The sequence below is a fragment of the Pholcus phalangioides genome, unplaced genomic scaffold (assembly GCF_987345545.1).
Source record: "Pholcus phalangioides strain wild (caught in Gottingen) unplaced genomic scaffold, Ppha-v1.0 ptg000017l_1, whole genome shotgun sequence".
Classification (NCBI taxonomy): Eukaryota; Metazoa; Arthropoda; class Arachnida; order Araneae; family Pholcidae; genus Pholcus; species Pholcus phalangioides.
Genome location: NW_028301610.1, coordinates 24,949,465 through 24,965,994, shown reverse-complemented (window position 1 = coordinate 24,965,994; position 16,530 = coordinate 24,949,465). Strand labels below are relative to the sequence as shown.

The 16,530-nt window shown below is 33.5% G+C and overlaps 1 protein-coding gene across 3 annotated transcripts in view; it reads right to left on the bottom strand.

Annotated features, from left to right (window-relative positions):
• The window catches only part of Wdr59 (WD repeat domain 59), an 81,861-nt gene that overhangs the window by 50,373 nt on the left and 14,958 nt on the right, over nucleotides 1-16,530 (bottom strand). For all 3 annotated transcript variants that reach the window (XM_089247123.1, XM_089247121.1, XM_089247124.1), the window contains 9 exons: nucleotides 14,608-14,645; nucleotides 12,572-12,660; nucleotides 10,820-10,936; nucleotides 8,935-9,012; nucleotides 8,153-8,312; nucleotides 4,460-4,539; nucleotides 2,184-2,435; nucleotides 567-731; nucleotides 375-470 (listed from right to left, as the gene is read on the bottom strand). In XM_089247123.1, coding sequence (XP_089103249.1) covers nucleotides 375-470; nucleotides 567-731; nucleotides 2,184-2,435; nucleotides 4,460-4,539; nucleotides 8,153-8,312; nucleotides 8,935-9,012; nucleotides 10,820-10,936; nucleotides 12,572-12,660; nucleotides 14,608-14,645 — 1,075 coding nt within the window. The remainder of the gene's footprint in view (nucleotides 1-374; nucleotides 471-566; nucleotides 732-2,183; nucleotides 2,436-4,459; nucleotides 4,540-8,152; nucleotides 8,313-8,934; nucleotides 9,013-10,819; nucleotides 10,937-12,571; nucleotides 12,661-14,607; nucleotides 14,646-16,530) is intronic.

Below are 16,530 nucleotides of genomic sequence, written 5' to 3'. Positions count from 1 at the left end.
ATATCCCCAAATATATACAGGGTGCATAGGTAACAGTGCATATGGAATTTTACTGGCAAACTATTGACCCCAGAAGCATACTTCCAATTATAAAAAGTATCAAGTGATCAAAACTATGAAACTATTAAAACGGATATGTCATTCATGTTGCAAGGGGTTTTATGTAGCTATTAAAATTAAAAAATTAACTTTTAATACCATCCCCATGTGCCCAAAAATCCAATTAGAAAGTTGCTGCTCTATCTCTCCTGATGCCAACTAAAAAATTCTATGTGCAATATTCACTGAGATATTCAAATCCAAAAAAAAGAAGGGAGTTGGGGAAAATACAGTGTTAAACACAGAAAAACCATTTTACCTATACATATACATACCGTACAAGAAGTCAATGTATTAACAAGTTGCCGCAAACAAGGCTCTAAGCAAGATTTATTCCTTCGAACTTGTTGTTTTGAAACAACGTGCAGAACCTATTCAAAACATTATAAATCACACAAAACTGTAGTTACTTAAATACATTGCATGCCAAAAGATTAAATTTCTGTGTTATATTCATATCATATTACCTGTAATATTTTTTCACGGGTTTTTTCATCAACATTTGTTTGTTTGCGGAATAAAAATGCAGGTGCAGCATTAAAAGGATATGACTCTGGAAATGTCAGCTTAAGGCAAACAATGTTTTTTCCATTTTCTGCAGTCACTATACATGTTCTTTTAGAAGCATCCATCTTAAAAATAAAAAGTATTATAAATCAATTATTCATAATTATAATTTAAACAAGAAGCTGTATGCAAACAGTTTTTTTATAGAATATTTTAATCGACTTCTCTTCCCACTTCTACCACTGGTCACTTGTACTAAATGTGAAACAATCTGTGAGGAAATGAAGAAAAAAAATATATGGAAGTTATATAATATAATTCAACAAGGTTCAATTAATTCAAACCAGTTCACATGCTGTAATTTTGCTTTTCTCTTCACCAAATCCTGCCAAATTCAGTATAGTAGTGGTATCATAGGCGGAGATAGACTTGGAAGTCTGGGGGGCACGATGATGATGAAAATTCATATATACATTAGAGCAGTCAACTTCACCTTTGATGCTGGGTGGGGGGGGGGCATTCCCCGTATCTCCGCCCATGACTGGTATGTAAAAACCAGTTTTGTGATGAATTATTTTATGGCTCAACTGTGAATTGAGCGCCTCTCAGATGATGTATCAGATTTAAAGCCATGAAAAATGAAAATGGGTTATTAAGCCCCTCTCTATAACAAATTAGGCCATGCAAGTCTTCCCTGTATCATTCTAATTTCAGTATGTGTACTGCCAAAGCGAGTACACTCTATAATGAATTAGGTCATTAGGAATAAAACTTCTAAATCAAAGACATTTGTCCACAGAAAAAAACGTTGAACATCGTATAAGCCTAGTGTTTTTATTTTGATAATCTTTCATGTGTTGGGAGGGTCGGCTTATACACAGATCAGTTTTCAGGAAAAAAATTCTCAGTCCATATTTTATCACCTTCCCTCACCTCCCATTATAACAAAGTGCTCTAATTCTGGCCTTTCAGTGGGTTCAACCCAGCCCATGAAAACAAAGTCATGTTTCAGCATTGTGAGCCCCCCTACAAATTGGACACAGTTTACAGTAATTACTATGCAAGGTCATCTAGGAATCCACATGCATCAAGAGGCTCACAGACAGTGCCTAGGTGAGCCCCTGCATTAAGACGGTCCTATGTCAAAGGGGTTCACAAAAACTGAAGTATCAATCTACATAGCATGATAATTACAACAGTTTGTAGCCCACAAGTGTTAAGAATCTCTAACATCCGACCAGTAGACTGAACATTTTGTACACAACCATGCTTTTTGCCCATGCTGTAGCTATTGAAATGATGGAAAATTTTTTAATACTGTCTCGTAAAGTGTGGGTGAGAGTGAGTAAATGGGAAGAGGAAAAAATATTTTGAATGTTTCAATAATTTTTCATTGTGAAAAACTTTATATATCTTAGAAATATATATTTTCACACCAAAATGCATAATTTTTTACGATTGGCTTATACACGGGTATCAAATTTTTTATCGGTTTGGTTTCATTAAAAATAATGTCAGTTTAGATCAAGAAAAATAATTAGTATCAGTAATAAATATAAAAATGCATATCTACTAACTTCATCAATGGTCATATTGGGAATGTTGGAGTTCACAAGAGAAAACTCTTGCTGTAGGTTTTGAGGCTGAGACATCATCACAGAAGTCTTTACAACAGTATTTTTTTCCTGTTCCTGATTTCTAGATGGAGGATCTTCTGTGATTTCAGTGTCTTTTTCAGATACTACTGCTTCTGCATCTTCTACGAAAAACTCGTTTTCTTTCATATCAGTATTATCATTTTCAGAATTATCATAAGACAATCCGCAACTCTGCAATAAAATAAAATCATTTTTAAAATAAAATAAATAAAAAACTATATTTCAAGACACATAATTTACCGATCTCAAGTCACTCTTCACTATTCATATGAGGCACAGCTAACTGGATGCAATGCAGGGACAAATTTTTGAAAGAAAAGCTCTACAGGCTTCTGCGGGAAATCACTCTCCTCTAATAAAGGATCAAGTAGATTGAGTACTCATTCACAAGTTGAAGCTTACTCTTAGCCACTATATCTCACTCATAATTCATATTACTCGCAAGTCAAGGTACTTGTAACTTGAAGTACCACTAACCTTAAATATATGTATTACATGAATTGTATATATAATTTGATCCATCATCTTTTGCAATTCCTAACAACTTATGTCAGAAAAAAAATCAATTTTAGCCTATATAACTTAGATGCCATCTTGGAGCTTAACCAAATCATTATTTATACATACAGTGATGATATATAAAAATGATAAATTTCAACAACAATAACTTCTTAAATCATATTTGAAATTGCCTATAGTCTAATGTAAACTTCTCTTGATACAACATCCTTCACTATGATAAATCCCTGTAACAATATTTTTTTTATTTCTCTTAAAATCACCTCATCAACCTCATCAATATTTTTTATATTTCCCATTAGCTTCTGTTCTTTTCAGGGTGTTTAATAATGTCAGTAATTTGTGCTATCTACCCTCTAAAAGTGTTAATCAAGTTGTCATGAAGCTATTTTCTGTGTAGAAAACAAAAAGTGTTGTGAGGTAAACTACAAACTTAATTTTATTTATTAACTAATCAATTACAATTTTCTGCTGTGAATAAACTTTCATAAATACATTTTAAGGTGGTACTAACAATGCTAATTTAGAAGAGATGCCAACAGTGTAAATTTGGCAGCGCCTGATAATAATGGTAACTCTCAATATAACAATAACCTCTCTACAACAATATTTTTCCTAGATCTTGCAGAATATTGTGATATCAAAGGTTCACCGAATCTATGTATCAATAATTTGAAGAAACTTTGGATAAATGAAAATAAAAAATAGTTACAAATGTAGTTTATTTAAACTAGTGTTTCTCAAAGTGGGCAATATTGCCCCCAGGGATGATGTAAGGGTCTGGGAGGGTGGCAGAAGCTTTCAATTTAGCATAGGATCCTATGTGTTGGGGCAATGAGAAGAAAAGTTTTATGAAAAAGAGGCAATGGGAAGAAAAGTTTGTGAAACTATGATATAAACAATAATGTTCAAAATAAACTGGAAAAAAATTAATGAATTTTTCATATGTGAATACAGTAAGAAATTTATACCATACAGCAATGAAAGTACCCATTGTGAGTAATAGTAGTTAAAAGTGGGACAGACAGATGGCAACATAGGTTTGTCTTGTCAGCCTTTGTTGGACTGTGATTATGCACATTATTTGTGTAGCCAACATGCCTGTATAATACATATTGTAATTAGAGATTTCAAGCATATATTTCAGTATCCACTCATGCTTGGGAATGATTATTGTCCAAAACTGAAATTACAAGACAACTAAAATGAAGTTAATAGGCTGAATGGTCATTTCTAACTGACATGGAAGTTGTGATAGTGTTAATCTGACATGTATCAGCCGCAGCCATCAATACCAAAGCAATTTTTAGTTCCCAGATGGGCACTAAAAACTGCTTTGATGCAACTCCAAGATGGTTTGGTTTTCTGTGGTTTCCAACGTCAAGACACAAATGTAAGCCAATCTCTCCATTAAAACATCTCGCTACAGAAAGCAACAGACCTACAATGGTATAAATATTCAACCATTACACTGCTTTCAATTTGAAATGCAGATCACAGCAATAGACATCCAAACACGTCACAATGCTAAATACACACCGAGACAGTTTTATACACATGCACACTTCCTGTACTACTCATTCAGTAGTAAACCATAGCATGCACACTCTCTTGAAAATTTTGAGAAATTAATTTTAAAAAAAGTGTTTATCATTTTGAACACCAGTATATATTACTTTTTGAAGATGTTCATCAACAGTCCATAATCTAAGGTTTTGATCTTTTGACCATGTAACTAGCTGGTAATCTTTGGAATCTGAAAATAAAAAGATAATTAATAATAAGATTCTTCCATTATATATATTCTTCCATTATTATATTATGCTATATGTACATTAAAAATAGCTTTGTTCTTCATCAAAATGCAACTGAACTCCTCCAATATATACTGTATACATTTAAAACTTTAATTTTTATTTTATAAACAGAATTTTGTAATCAACCCATTTCATACAAAAACAAAAGCAACAATGGGCAAACTACCCAATAAGGTGGCTGAATAAAGAATGGCCATAAAAAATGTATGGATGTGAAATATATAAAAATTGAGCAACCCAAAAAAAAAAAACAAAAACAATATTCATGAAGAACCTAAAAACTAAAAAATATATACCTATAACAACACTGTCTATGAAAACTATAAGTATGAACTCACGATTTATCACTATACCATCAAATGGGGTGACTTGAGGACAAATTTTGGACATTTTGTATTATCTCCTTTATGTAAACTTACATTTTATACAAAAGTTACACCCCTAGAAAGAAGTTATTTTTCTACACAAGGATAATTGTAAGTTTTGTAAATTATTTTATTGAAGAAAATTAATGCAAAGTCATACTCAAGTTACCCTGTCAGGAGAGGTGACTTAGGTACACTTGTTCAGTGGTTTCCAAACTGGTGCAACCAAACATGTGCACTTTTTATGAGAAAAATTCATTGTGGAGCATCAATTTTCACCTGCCACTTACACATGGACAAAACTAGACACTTTGTCAGCCAGGACAAGCACACATTTCAGCGCTCCCTTATAGGAGCGCCTCTTAAAGGAGAGATTGAAGGGTGAAATTTATGCTCCCTCTGGTCTGGCGCATCAGACCTGTCTGCTTCCCTCTAGTTGTGACCCTACACTTATATGACCTAAACAAACAGAATAAGAAATTTTCTAAGCAATGAAACAAATGATCTTCTAATGCTATTCACCCACATCTGTGCATTTGAAGGGCAGGGGGAAAGTTGCCCACATGGTTGATTGCTGCCGCCGTCCATGTACGGATATATATATCCTTTCAACATAAATATCTATGTGCCAAGGTTGAAATATTTTATGTTTCCATAGCTTTTTTAATTGGTAGAGCACTTGTCCGGCAAACAAGAGACAGGAGTTCATGTACCCGTGGGGGCAGAGATGAATTTTCTTCCTTGTAATAATCATCTCCACAAATAACCAGTCTTTCGATGAATCTTGCAATTCAATTTTTCACTTCACGATCTCTCAGCACTTGTAGCTTGCCATTTAATACAGATATCCTGTAGATAAAGGTACCATAGGTTCAGGCAAAATGCCACAAATGCCTTCTTTTGCCTATTTTCAAACTCATTTTAGTGAAAATGCATTTTTTGAGTTTTTGTTGCTGCAAATGTCCATTTTGACATTGTTCAGTGTTCATTCGTGAATTTTAAAAAAGTCGTATACTATAGAACTTAGATATTTTTAGCATTGAAAACCTCAATTTTTTTCAAATCTTCAACCCTTGGTATTAATTCTTATCAGCAACCACACCTTCCTACTCTCCTGGCTCTCCTCCATTTTTAACACAAATAGGCATACGTTCCTGAGACCAAAAAATTGGCATAAAAGTGACAAAGAATTTTCGTCTTTCAAATAAAGTGGCAATCAATATGCCATTGAATTTGCATCAAGATATTAAGAGTTCCAGACAAAAGCAACCCATGTATAAGAAAAGCTGAGAATTAATCAGAAAAGTTAGTTTCTCCACAATGCTTCACATAGCATGTCTTGCTCATTGCACAGCATTGTAAATAAATAGCTGATTGATGATTGTCTCAATAGCCCATGGTTGTGACTCAAATAGGATGGGGTAAGAGCTGACAGGGTCCTGGGGGTCAATGTTTTGATTTTATTTTTCTGAATATTTTTTTATTATTCAATGATATATTGCAAACAAAAGACTAAATATATCCTGAACCAGAAAACTGATATGGTTTTTTGTAAGCTCCTTTGAAAGCTGGTAGAATGAACAAGTTTTTGGCAAATTTGACAGATTGTAGGTTGAAGGGTGTTTGCAGAATTGGTGATTAAAAATTTTGGTAATAATTCGATTTTGAACTTTGCCAATCTTTCAGCATTTGTAACCCACCATTGAAATCAGATATTTCGATGAAATTAGTGTTACCTTATAACATTTTTTCTGTTCTTTTCAGCGTGTGCTGTGTGCTTAATTTGCATGTAGGAAACTTCACAAATTCTGGTTTTTTCAGACTAGACACATTTTTTTCCATAATCGATTAACCATAACTCAAAACGGTTTGACATAGGACAGGGTTGGTGGGGTGTTTCGTGATCCATTAGGGCTCGTCTATAACCCCCGTTTTGTTTGGCAGAATAGGTCGGATTCACCCTGTATAGTAAATTCATAGCATAAGAAAAGAAAGTAATGGGATTCATTCCTGACCTCCAGGCTGGAGCTCTTTCAGACTCTCCTACCCATAAACATCATTCATGATGATACCAATTCATGATCAACTGTCAAGGATTTTGCCATGCATCTTTATTTCATGGTTCAAAACATGATTAGACCTCAAACTAACTGGATTTATATTTTCAACTTTGTTTTTCTTATTAGTTAGTTCCTGAATACAGTAATTTTCTAGTCCTGTCAGAGTAAGTTTGGTGGTGAAATTGTAAAATTCAAACTTATAAATATTTCCACTAATTATTCAACTCATAAACATGAAGTTTTCCCCTCTTTTGGTGAATTTGTTTTATTTTGTTTCACTTATTTGAACATCAGTTTTTGTCAGGAGTTTTAGAAGAAGGCAAGGGGCCATAGTCAGGGAAGGGAACATGTGGGTTAGATTTTCCTCCCCCTCCAAATATAAGAAAATGACCACTTTATATATCGAATGACAAGGTTTGGTCCCATCATCCCCCAAAAAATTAGTATCGAGAGGGAGAGGGACTATGAAAAAAATTAAGTTAATATTTCAATGCCCCTACAGCCTCTTGCAAAATGAATGTATCTGAGATATATATACATCATTTGATAACTTTTTTCTAATTGGAAGTATGTCTCCAGAATCAAGGATTCAAATGATAAAGAGTAAAAGAAAATAACTTTACACCCTGTATACACAACTGTTTCTACTGGTACATTTAAACAGCTGGTCTTCTGTTTACATCACACAGCTCAAACGGCAACTTAATATCCTCCCACTTACTTCCCGTAGATATATCGCTTGCCTATCATTACTTTTCAAAATTATCCACAGCTATTTTAACATCGACACTAACCATATTCTAATTAAATCCTCACATTTTTCCAATAGACTCAATCATTCCCAAAAATTGAAATCTTTTTTTGCATTCACAGATTGCTTCAAATTTAGTTCCTTTCCCCCGTACAATTATTGATTGGAGCATCCTTCCATCAAATTTTGTAGGCTGTACTTCGATCTCTGATTTTGTATGTAGCATCAATCACCTATGTCAAATCCCATCACCGCACCCTCTTGTACAGACCTTGGCCAAACAATATTGTATAAATAAATAAATATAGCTACAGATAAATCTGTACTAACATCTACAATATTTTAAAGCAAGACTTTCATCCAAGTCTTACAGTACCTTGTGTTTGTTTTCGCCAACCAAACTCTGTTATAACATCTGTATGTCCTAGAAATGTGTATACTGGATTAGAGATGTCTGTCAAATTCCAGAAAAACAAACTATTGTCTCCTCTTCTGAGGGGTGGCACAACAGCAGTGATTAGACCATTGCTGAATGGCTAAAAAATGAAGAACATAATAAGAAATATTAACAAATAGTTTTCTTCACAAAGTGTAAGTCGATCGATACCATTTCATTACTCAAGAAAAAGTTTTTAACAAGCATAAATCGAAATTTATACACCAATTTATTTAATGAGTATATTTCTATTCCTATGCTGCACTTTTAAAAAAAATAAAGAAATTTCATGTTTTCACTTGTTTCACCATCGCTTTATTTCCAAATGATCATTAGATTTAATTTGTGCAACTGCCAACTGAAAATCCCATTACAGTTATAGCCAATGTTCCCTCTAAGCTACGTATGTGCTCAGCCACACACAGTAAAATGCTTCCGTACACGCAAAATCATGAAAAGGAGAAATGCTTGTTATAGCTTTAAAAAACAAATTCTAACATAAAAATCTATGTCTCCGTCAGATATTGTAATACTCTTGAAGATGCTTGCCACATGCATGTATGAAACAGAGAAGGAAAAAACTATCAACCAGAACAATAAATACCTCTAAAACGATGTATTATCAGTTAGAAAGACCTTAGATTTTTAAATTAATCAAACAAATTGATTTTGTTTGTTTAGCAATTGAGTTAAGTGAAATTAGCAAAGGTTGAAAAGCTTACTGTGTACTGAACTCTCCAAACTGGACATCTAAGAGATATCATCTCATCTTTCTTCTGTGGACTTGCAATATCCCAAAACTAGACACAACAATTCCATTATATATTTAAAATATGATTGAAAATTAAGAAAAATGAACATTAACAACTGGAAAACTTGGAATGGTTAATAAAAAAAGTTGCATAAATACAAGTGGGGAGACTAACAGACACCTTTGGACAAAATTTGGGCTACTTATTGGGAGTGTGGGTTATTTGGGAGTTATTTCATTATAAGACACACTCTCTCAAATGCTTCAATTTTTTGTTAGTTAATCTAACTACATAGAATGTTCCGTCTTATCTCTTCTATGTATTACTTGTGTACTTTGTATATAATCATTTTCGTGGCCCTGCCCAGGGGTTTAGGGTTCCAGGAGATCCGTATGGTGGACACATTCACTTTCAGCACAATTCAATTGGTTGTAAATTGCCTATGACGATAGACCAGAGTTGTGTTTGGTTAGAATGAATGAATGTCCTATTTCTTGATCAAATTGTAAGCATACACATATACATATATTGCTTCAAGTTATTTATTAAAATTAATTTATTTAATATTTGATTTATTTAATACTTAAGTTATTTATTAAATTTATTTTATTTATTGCTTGAGTTATTTCAAAATATTGAATTTAAAAGGTTTTAGGTTTCATGATTTTACTATCAGCTAATGAGTAAATTACATTTAAGTCCCGCCCCATTGGGAACATATCATCAAGTATTACCATATTACCATTCACTTTTTTTAACACATTATGCAATGCGTTCTATTTATTTTTTCACATATTATATTCCACTGACTAAATTAAATTTATTCAGTTAAACTTGTTTAATTCAAAGTTTAAAGAGATTGTAAAAAAGTATCAAATTATCCAAAAATTTTAAGTAACAAAGTTCTGCTGTGTTTGCTATTTAGTATTTTGTTTATTTTTTGCAACCGACCTTTTGCACAGTGCTAGAAATGGACAGATCTTGTTGAAACTATTAGAGACTGAAATATAGCAACATATTTTAGAGAAACAATTACATAAATGGTACATACTCAACCTTAGAATGTAAATAAATATACCACTGAGATCATATTATTCTTGTCTTTGATTTTAGTGAGAAAATTTGACACTTTACATGAGTTTTTTTCCTCACCAGAAAACTGTTTTTACATAATGAATATCCCCTCATAGACATCCCTGTCTCCATATACAATATATGTATATGCAATGGCTTTTGTTATATGCATCAAGAAAACAGTCTGGAATCCGAAATGAAAAAACTAATTATCACTTTCACTCTTTAAAAATTGATGTCATCGTAGCTTCTATTTTCCTCAGATTTCTATCCAAAGAAAGATAAAATGCATGCTGATTGAAAAAAGACTTCAATTATTAATAACTGAGACTGCTGTATAAAATTATCTATGGTCTAACCTACAGATTGACTCTTTCATCGAACAATAAAATTTCTGAACTCTTGCACCAATAAAAAACAAACTCCAATCCAATCTGAAGGTGCATATGCACTCTCGAATGGTTGATAGCACATATCACAGGAAATCCATTGGAAAAATATATTTTTTGGTGAAGTGTTGTTCAGCACTCTAAAAACACCTATCATCTTTGCTATTGTAATTTAGCCAAACATTTTATGATTGAAATTGTTGTTTAGATGTCTTACATCACCTCTTAAAATTTGTCCCACAAATTTAGAATCACCCTGTATATTTTTCATACATTATTAATAAATGCAAGGATATAAATTCAAATAATTAAAATATGGCGTTGACTGATATCATCTTCGTTGTAATTAAATATGTATAAAAAATAAGAAATTTAGAAAATATAATGCTCACCTTTACTGTGCAGTCTTGACTGGCAGTTGCTATGAGACTATCTTGGGTAGGGCACCAATCAATACTGTGTATTTTTGACAAATGAGCAGTAATATATTTTATGGGATTTGAATACTTCTGTTGAAATGATTAAAAAATAATAGATGTAAACCTTAATGATACAGTGAAAAATCTTTAAACAATATCAAACACTTCCTCAAAGTTATTAAAATTGAAAATAGGCAAAAATTAAAAATAAAATTTGTTAACAAAAACTGATCATCTTACATTATATTAGCTTCAATACTATCAAGTTTTGCAGTACTTTCCCCAAATTATTGTTACATGTTCAAAGGACATAATTACGTTAAAAAGCCACAAACATAATAGACAATGGCTTACGATACAGGGAGAAGATACACTGGTGCAGGGTCTCTGCTTTTAAGTTAAAACTTTGATAATTTAAAACTTGTATGCAACATTCCAGCTAATTTTCATTTTTCATGAGAGGACTTGATTTTTCTGCATGCAATGGGACAATAAACCACATAAAACAATGGTACATTTGCAACTTTTGCTTGCGCAGAAGTTATTCCCCCATGTGCAGCCAAGTATAGTGGTCCACTGGAGGCCAGATCCCCAACCTCTGAAATGTGAGAAAATGACTGGGTTTAGTGTCTATTGTTCTCTCACCATGATGTATCAGTTGCCGCCCCTCCACCAAAGAAAATTTCTGACTACAACCCTGGTTTTCTGTTTTCTACAAAACATATATTTGTTAAAAAATACTTGCTAAATGCTCAGATCAAATTATAAATATTTGAAATGCAATTTAATCAGTTGATATTTAAATGTCTATAGTCAATTTGTTAACAAATTTGCAATCCACCAGGGAAATATTTTGCAAAATTGATCGCTTTGCCCCAAAAATGTGAAACAATCAGTGAGTTTTTCTAGAGGTTAGGAAAAATACTTGAAGGGTATAGTTTAACTAGATTCAACTAATTCAAACAAATTAAAATACTGTAGTTTTGTACTTTTCTTTGCTAAATAGCACCAAGGTTGATATAGTACTGGTACATAAAAGCCAGTTTTTTTAATCAATGAAAGGTAATACCTATTGAATGCTGAGCACATCAAATTTATAAAGTGAGTAGCATATATTTAGAGCTGTGATGCAAATATAGGTTACAGACTGTACTTTTTTTTTTAAACAAAAACTAACGTAATTAACACTAGCTTGCAGTGCCAGTGCAGGTAAGCCAAGAAATATGGTAGTAAATCAAAATAATGGGACTTGAAATAGTTATTTGCATGGTCTAGAGCAGTGTTTCTCAACCACCGGGCCGTGACATCATTCATACCGGGCCACGACTGATCTGCCGTTTCCTTTTCCCCCCATTCATGTTCCGTTAATCATGTGTTTGACTGGGCGTTCCACTTATAAAAATGAATGAAACCAGGCCGCGGGCTTCCAAAAGTTGAGAACCACTGTTCTAGAGCAGCGGTTCTCAACCGGGGCTCCGTGTGGACTCCCAGGGGCTCTGCGACAGCTCGAGGAAAAAAAAAAAAAAACCAGTATAAATTCAAAAAAAAATAATTGTTTGAATAATTAACAGTAACTTTGACGAATGAATAAAAAATAGGACTAAGGGGCTCCGCCATAGAAATTATATACCAGAAAGGGCTCCCTGTGTCAATAAAGGTTGAGAACCGCTGTTCTAGAGGGCATACCAAGAAAAAATTTATTTTTTTCAAAGAGAAAATACCTACTCTAGTATCCCATAGTCTGATGTCCCCTTCGTGAGCTGTGGCCACAGAATGAGGCGAAACTTTGTTCCATTTGACTTGAGATGCCCCAGCTAATGAAATAGTTTCCGGTATAAATAGTGAAAGGGAAAGAAAAGCATCAAAAATATTATTTATATAGTATAAAATGTGATTGAATTGCTGTTATTAGCCATAGATAACACTATTCACAATCTGTTGCCAGTTGCAGTATTTCACTTTTTATTGCTTTATAAAAAGAAGCAGAAAAACATCAGACAATGAGCTTTCATTCTGGAAAGTTTTGTGCAGCTATCTCTACCTGGCTGAAAGTACCTGTCTTATAATTTATATATTTATTCTAGAAAACAAATGACAGTATCAGATGTATTATTATGAGGCCCTGAGCCATGCTTTGGTGGAGTTATGAGTTAAGTTGGCCCTGTCCTTGGGAGGTAGTGAGATGAAGTTGATTTTTTTTCTGGGGTTTCACTGGTGGCTGAGAAAAAGATGCCCATAAAAATATGGATGTCATATATTTCAAAAATACAGCAACCCAATTAAAAATGCAATTAACAAAAATTACAAACAAAATATACACATGATAAAATATTATACAATGCCCATAAAGAATACTTATGGTTGTCTTATTCTAAGTATGGATAGTTTCACGATTTACCCCAACATGTTTATAGTATTTCTTTTTGAACGTCTCAATTGTGTTACAATTTACTATCTCCGGGGGTAAGCTATTCCATTTATAAACAACCCTATTAGAGAAAAATTCCCTGCGACACCATAACCTTGCATTGTTCCTCACCAATCGATACTGGTGCCCCCTTGTAAAAGCAGTCGATTGGCGGTGTACTGAAAGTTCATGGTCCATCCTATCCATCCCATTGAAAATTTTGAACACATCGATCATATCTCCTTGACACCTGCGTTCATCCAATGTAAACATATTCGAAAAATGAAATCTCTCTTCATAACTCAAGCCCTGTGTACCAATAAGGACACGCGTAGCTCTTCTCTGCACCCCTTCAACCAAGTCTAAGTCCCTCTGTAGGTATGGTCTCCAAAACCTTACAGCATACTCCAGTCCAGGACGAACTAAGCCTCGAAAAAGCGGAAGAATGACTTTAGGAGAACGCGAAGATACTTTTTTGAAAATGAGACCAAGCATTCTATTCGCTTTTTTGACCACCGCAAAACAATGTTCAGAAAACCAATGAGAATTCCCAAATCGGTGACCCTAGTTGCATCCAAGATAGTGACACCATTCAACTTGTAAGAGAATCGTGGGTTGTTCAAACCAAAATGAGCGACCATGCACTTATCAACGCTAAACATCATGCTCCAATCATTTGCCCATGCTGCAATCCTGTTTAGACTGCTGTGCTGTGAAAGTTAATGAAGGCTCAACATAGCAGAAGTTTACATTATTTTAATTAAAACCAATTTTACACAAATTTAAAAAACTTAGGTCATAAATTATTTGTGCAACATCTTTGGTCACTAACTTTACATACTCTTTCAACCCATATGTAACTTTGAATTTGCTTGTATAAAAAATATTTTGGTTGATATGATAGGTTTTACGGTATCCATTGCATTTGATGCTGGGAATATAAATATGATTTTTTTAAAGTATCAAACTTCTTAGGTATGAATCATAATAATTTTTGTTGAACAAACATGATTTTTGTAAGTAATATTTTACTTTTATGTTGTTGGTGAAAATTATAAATAGCATAAATAAGGCTACATAAAGAGATAGATTTTACTGAAATTGCTGTAAGTTATTTTTCTACAGAAAAATTTAAAACATAGTTGTTAGAAGGTATTTGGCACTGTCAGATTAAAACTTGATTAACAATGCATTTACTGAAAACTGAGCTTCCAAATAATGACACTGATATTAGTTTAAAAAAATGGAATCAGTCTTGAGTTATATAATATTTAAATAATTGTATAAAAGCATTCAATTTTAAAATTTTGAGTGTATCTTGGAAAAAGAAAAGAACAATATAAATTAAATTTACCAACAGCTGAAAGCGATGAAGCAGGCTTCCTGAAATCCCTATAATAATAAAATATATATACATATATATATACACATTGCAGATAGGATAAGGACAATGTTCGCCCCTTATCTATTTGCAGGGCTCCCACCCAAAAAATTAGAAAAAGTAGGACTGGGAAATGTACCCCACCCTCAGGCAACATAATCATAGCATAACCAAACAAATCTAAAAAAAAAGAAATTTTAAAAAGTTTTTTAAATAAAAAAAAATTCCATAGCACTACTTCAGTATCCTATAAGAGTGATCATTGATTATTTTTGTCGCACCACGGTCATTATCTGCACATGAGGAGGGCTAATTAGACCGGGACCTACAATTTATTGCCGATTCCGAATGGTAGGCTTGTTTTTTATACTCATCGAGAGGTTGGCGCGCTAACCCCTCAATGGGGTTCTCCTTGTGGTAGCAATTTTTTGCTGCCGTCAAGTCACTGTTTTTTGTTGTACCCCTGTGTCAGGAAAGTTTTCTGACAAGGACGAACCAGGTATCGAACTCGCGACACCTCTAAACATCCTTTGGTACTTTAGGTGAGCATCTTATCAACTGGGCTACCGCGCCCTCCTATAAGATTGACTCAAGCCAAAGCAAAATGACAGAAATGACTTGGTAACAAAAACAATTTTTGGTCAAAACAGTGTACTAGCAACCAAAGATAATTCTATCCTGTCTCTCTTCTCAATACATTACTTTCTTTTTTGGAGTCTTCAAAGTACAGTCTACTACTTCACCAAACACCAACTCTGGCCATATCGCTATAGTGCAATTTACTGCCATTAGTGAGATGGGTTGGAAGTGAAGGCACTGTCTATCGGTGGTCGCCTCGAGTTCGTTAGGGAAAATATCTTATCAATATCCTCCTCTCTTGGGTTCGAACCCGGGACCCTGACAACAACCTTCACGATGGTAGACGAGCATCTTACCACCATGCCACTCGGGCACTCAAAGTACAGTCTGTCAACTCTCTTCCTTGATGCACAGTAAATTATGAAGACATAAGTTTTTTAAGAATGACGCTCTCTTTTGGAGACCACTTTCAAAAGCACAGTGTAAAATTCGTAAATTACAAGGTCCAACATAAGTAAGTCAAGGCGAACCGGATGGTTTTACTGCATTGTTCATCCTTTTTGCTAAAGGGATTTATATTTTACTGTTCAATGCCAGCGTCATTGTTTTTAATAAATGAAGCATTTTAATTTTGAGCTCTTTGCAAAGCTTTGTACACATTGTTTATGCCTCTGCATGCCATAAAAATACAGAAGATAATTGAATGTTATTAGGTAGCATCAGTCAGAAAACCTAGAATAGGCCTATGTAACAAACTTTTATTATACATACTGTTTCACCTATACACCAAATGTACACAATTTTGAATGATGAATGTAATTTACTGTACAATGAATAGTCCAAGACCATGAAGTAGTAAAAGAAAAATTAAATTAAATTTTTTCCCATCCACGCAGAAGTTTTTAATAACTTTTCAACCCTCAAACAAAGCAAAAGAAAAATTAATAAACCAAATGGTCCACATACATTCCCAACTAACCTGAAAAATGATTCCTGCTTTGGCAGAATCAAAAACACACAACATTTGTATTACTTGGCAATATATCGATGATTCTCTCCTCAATTAAAACAATTTCATGAATTTCATTGATAGGAAGGATTTGGTAAAAAAAGAGAAAAAATAGGACAAAAAGTATAAAGTAGGACATTTTACATAAAGTTAGGAAAAGTAGGAGCCCTTTATATACACACAAAGGAACTATATACAGGGTGCCCCAGAGCTATATTGCCAAAATGAGAGCTGTGATAGTTCATTTCAAGAATAAAAAATTTTTAAATTGAAACTAGGGTCACAAATGACTTTTTGGTAAGAGCATG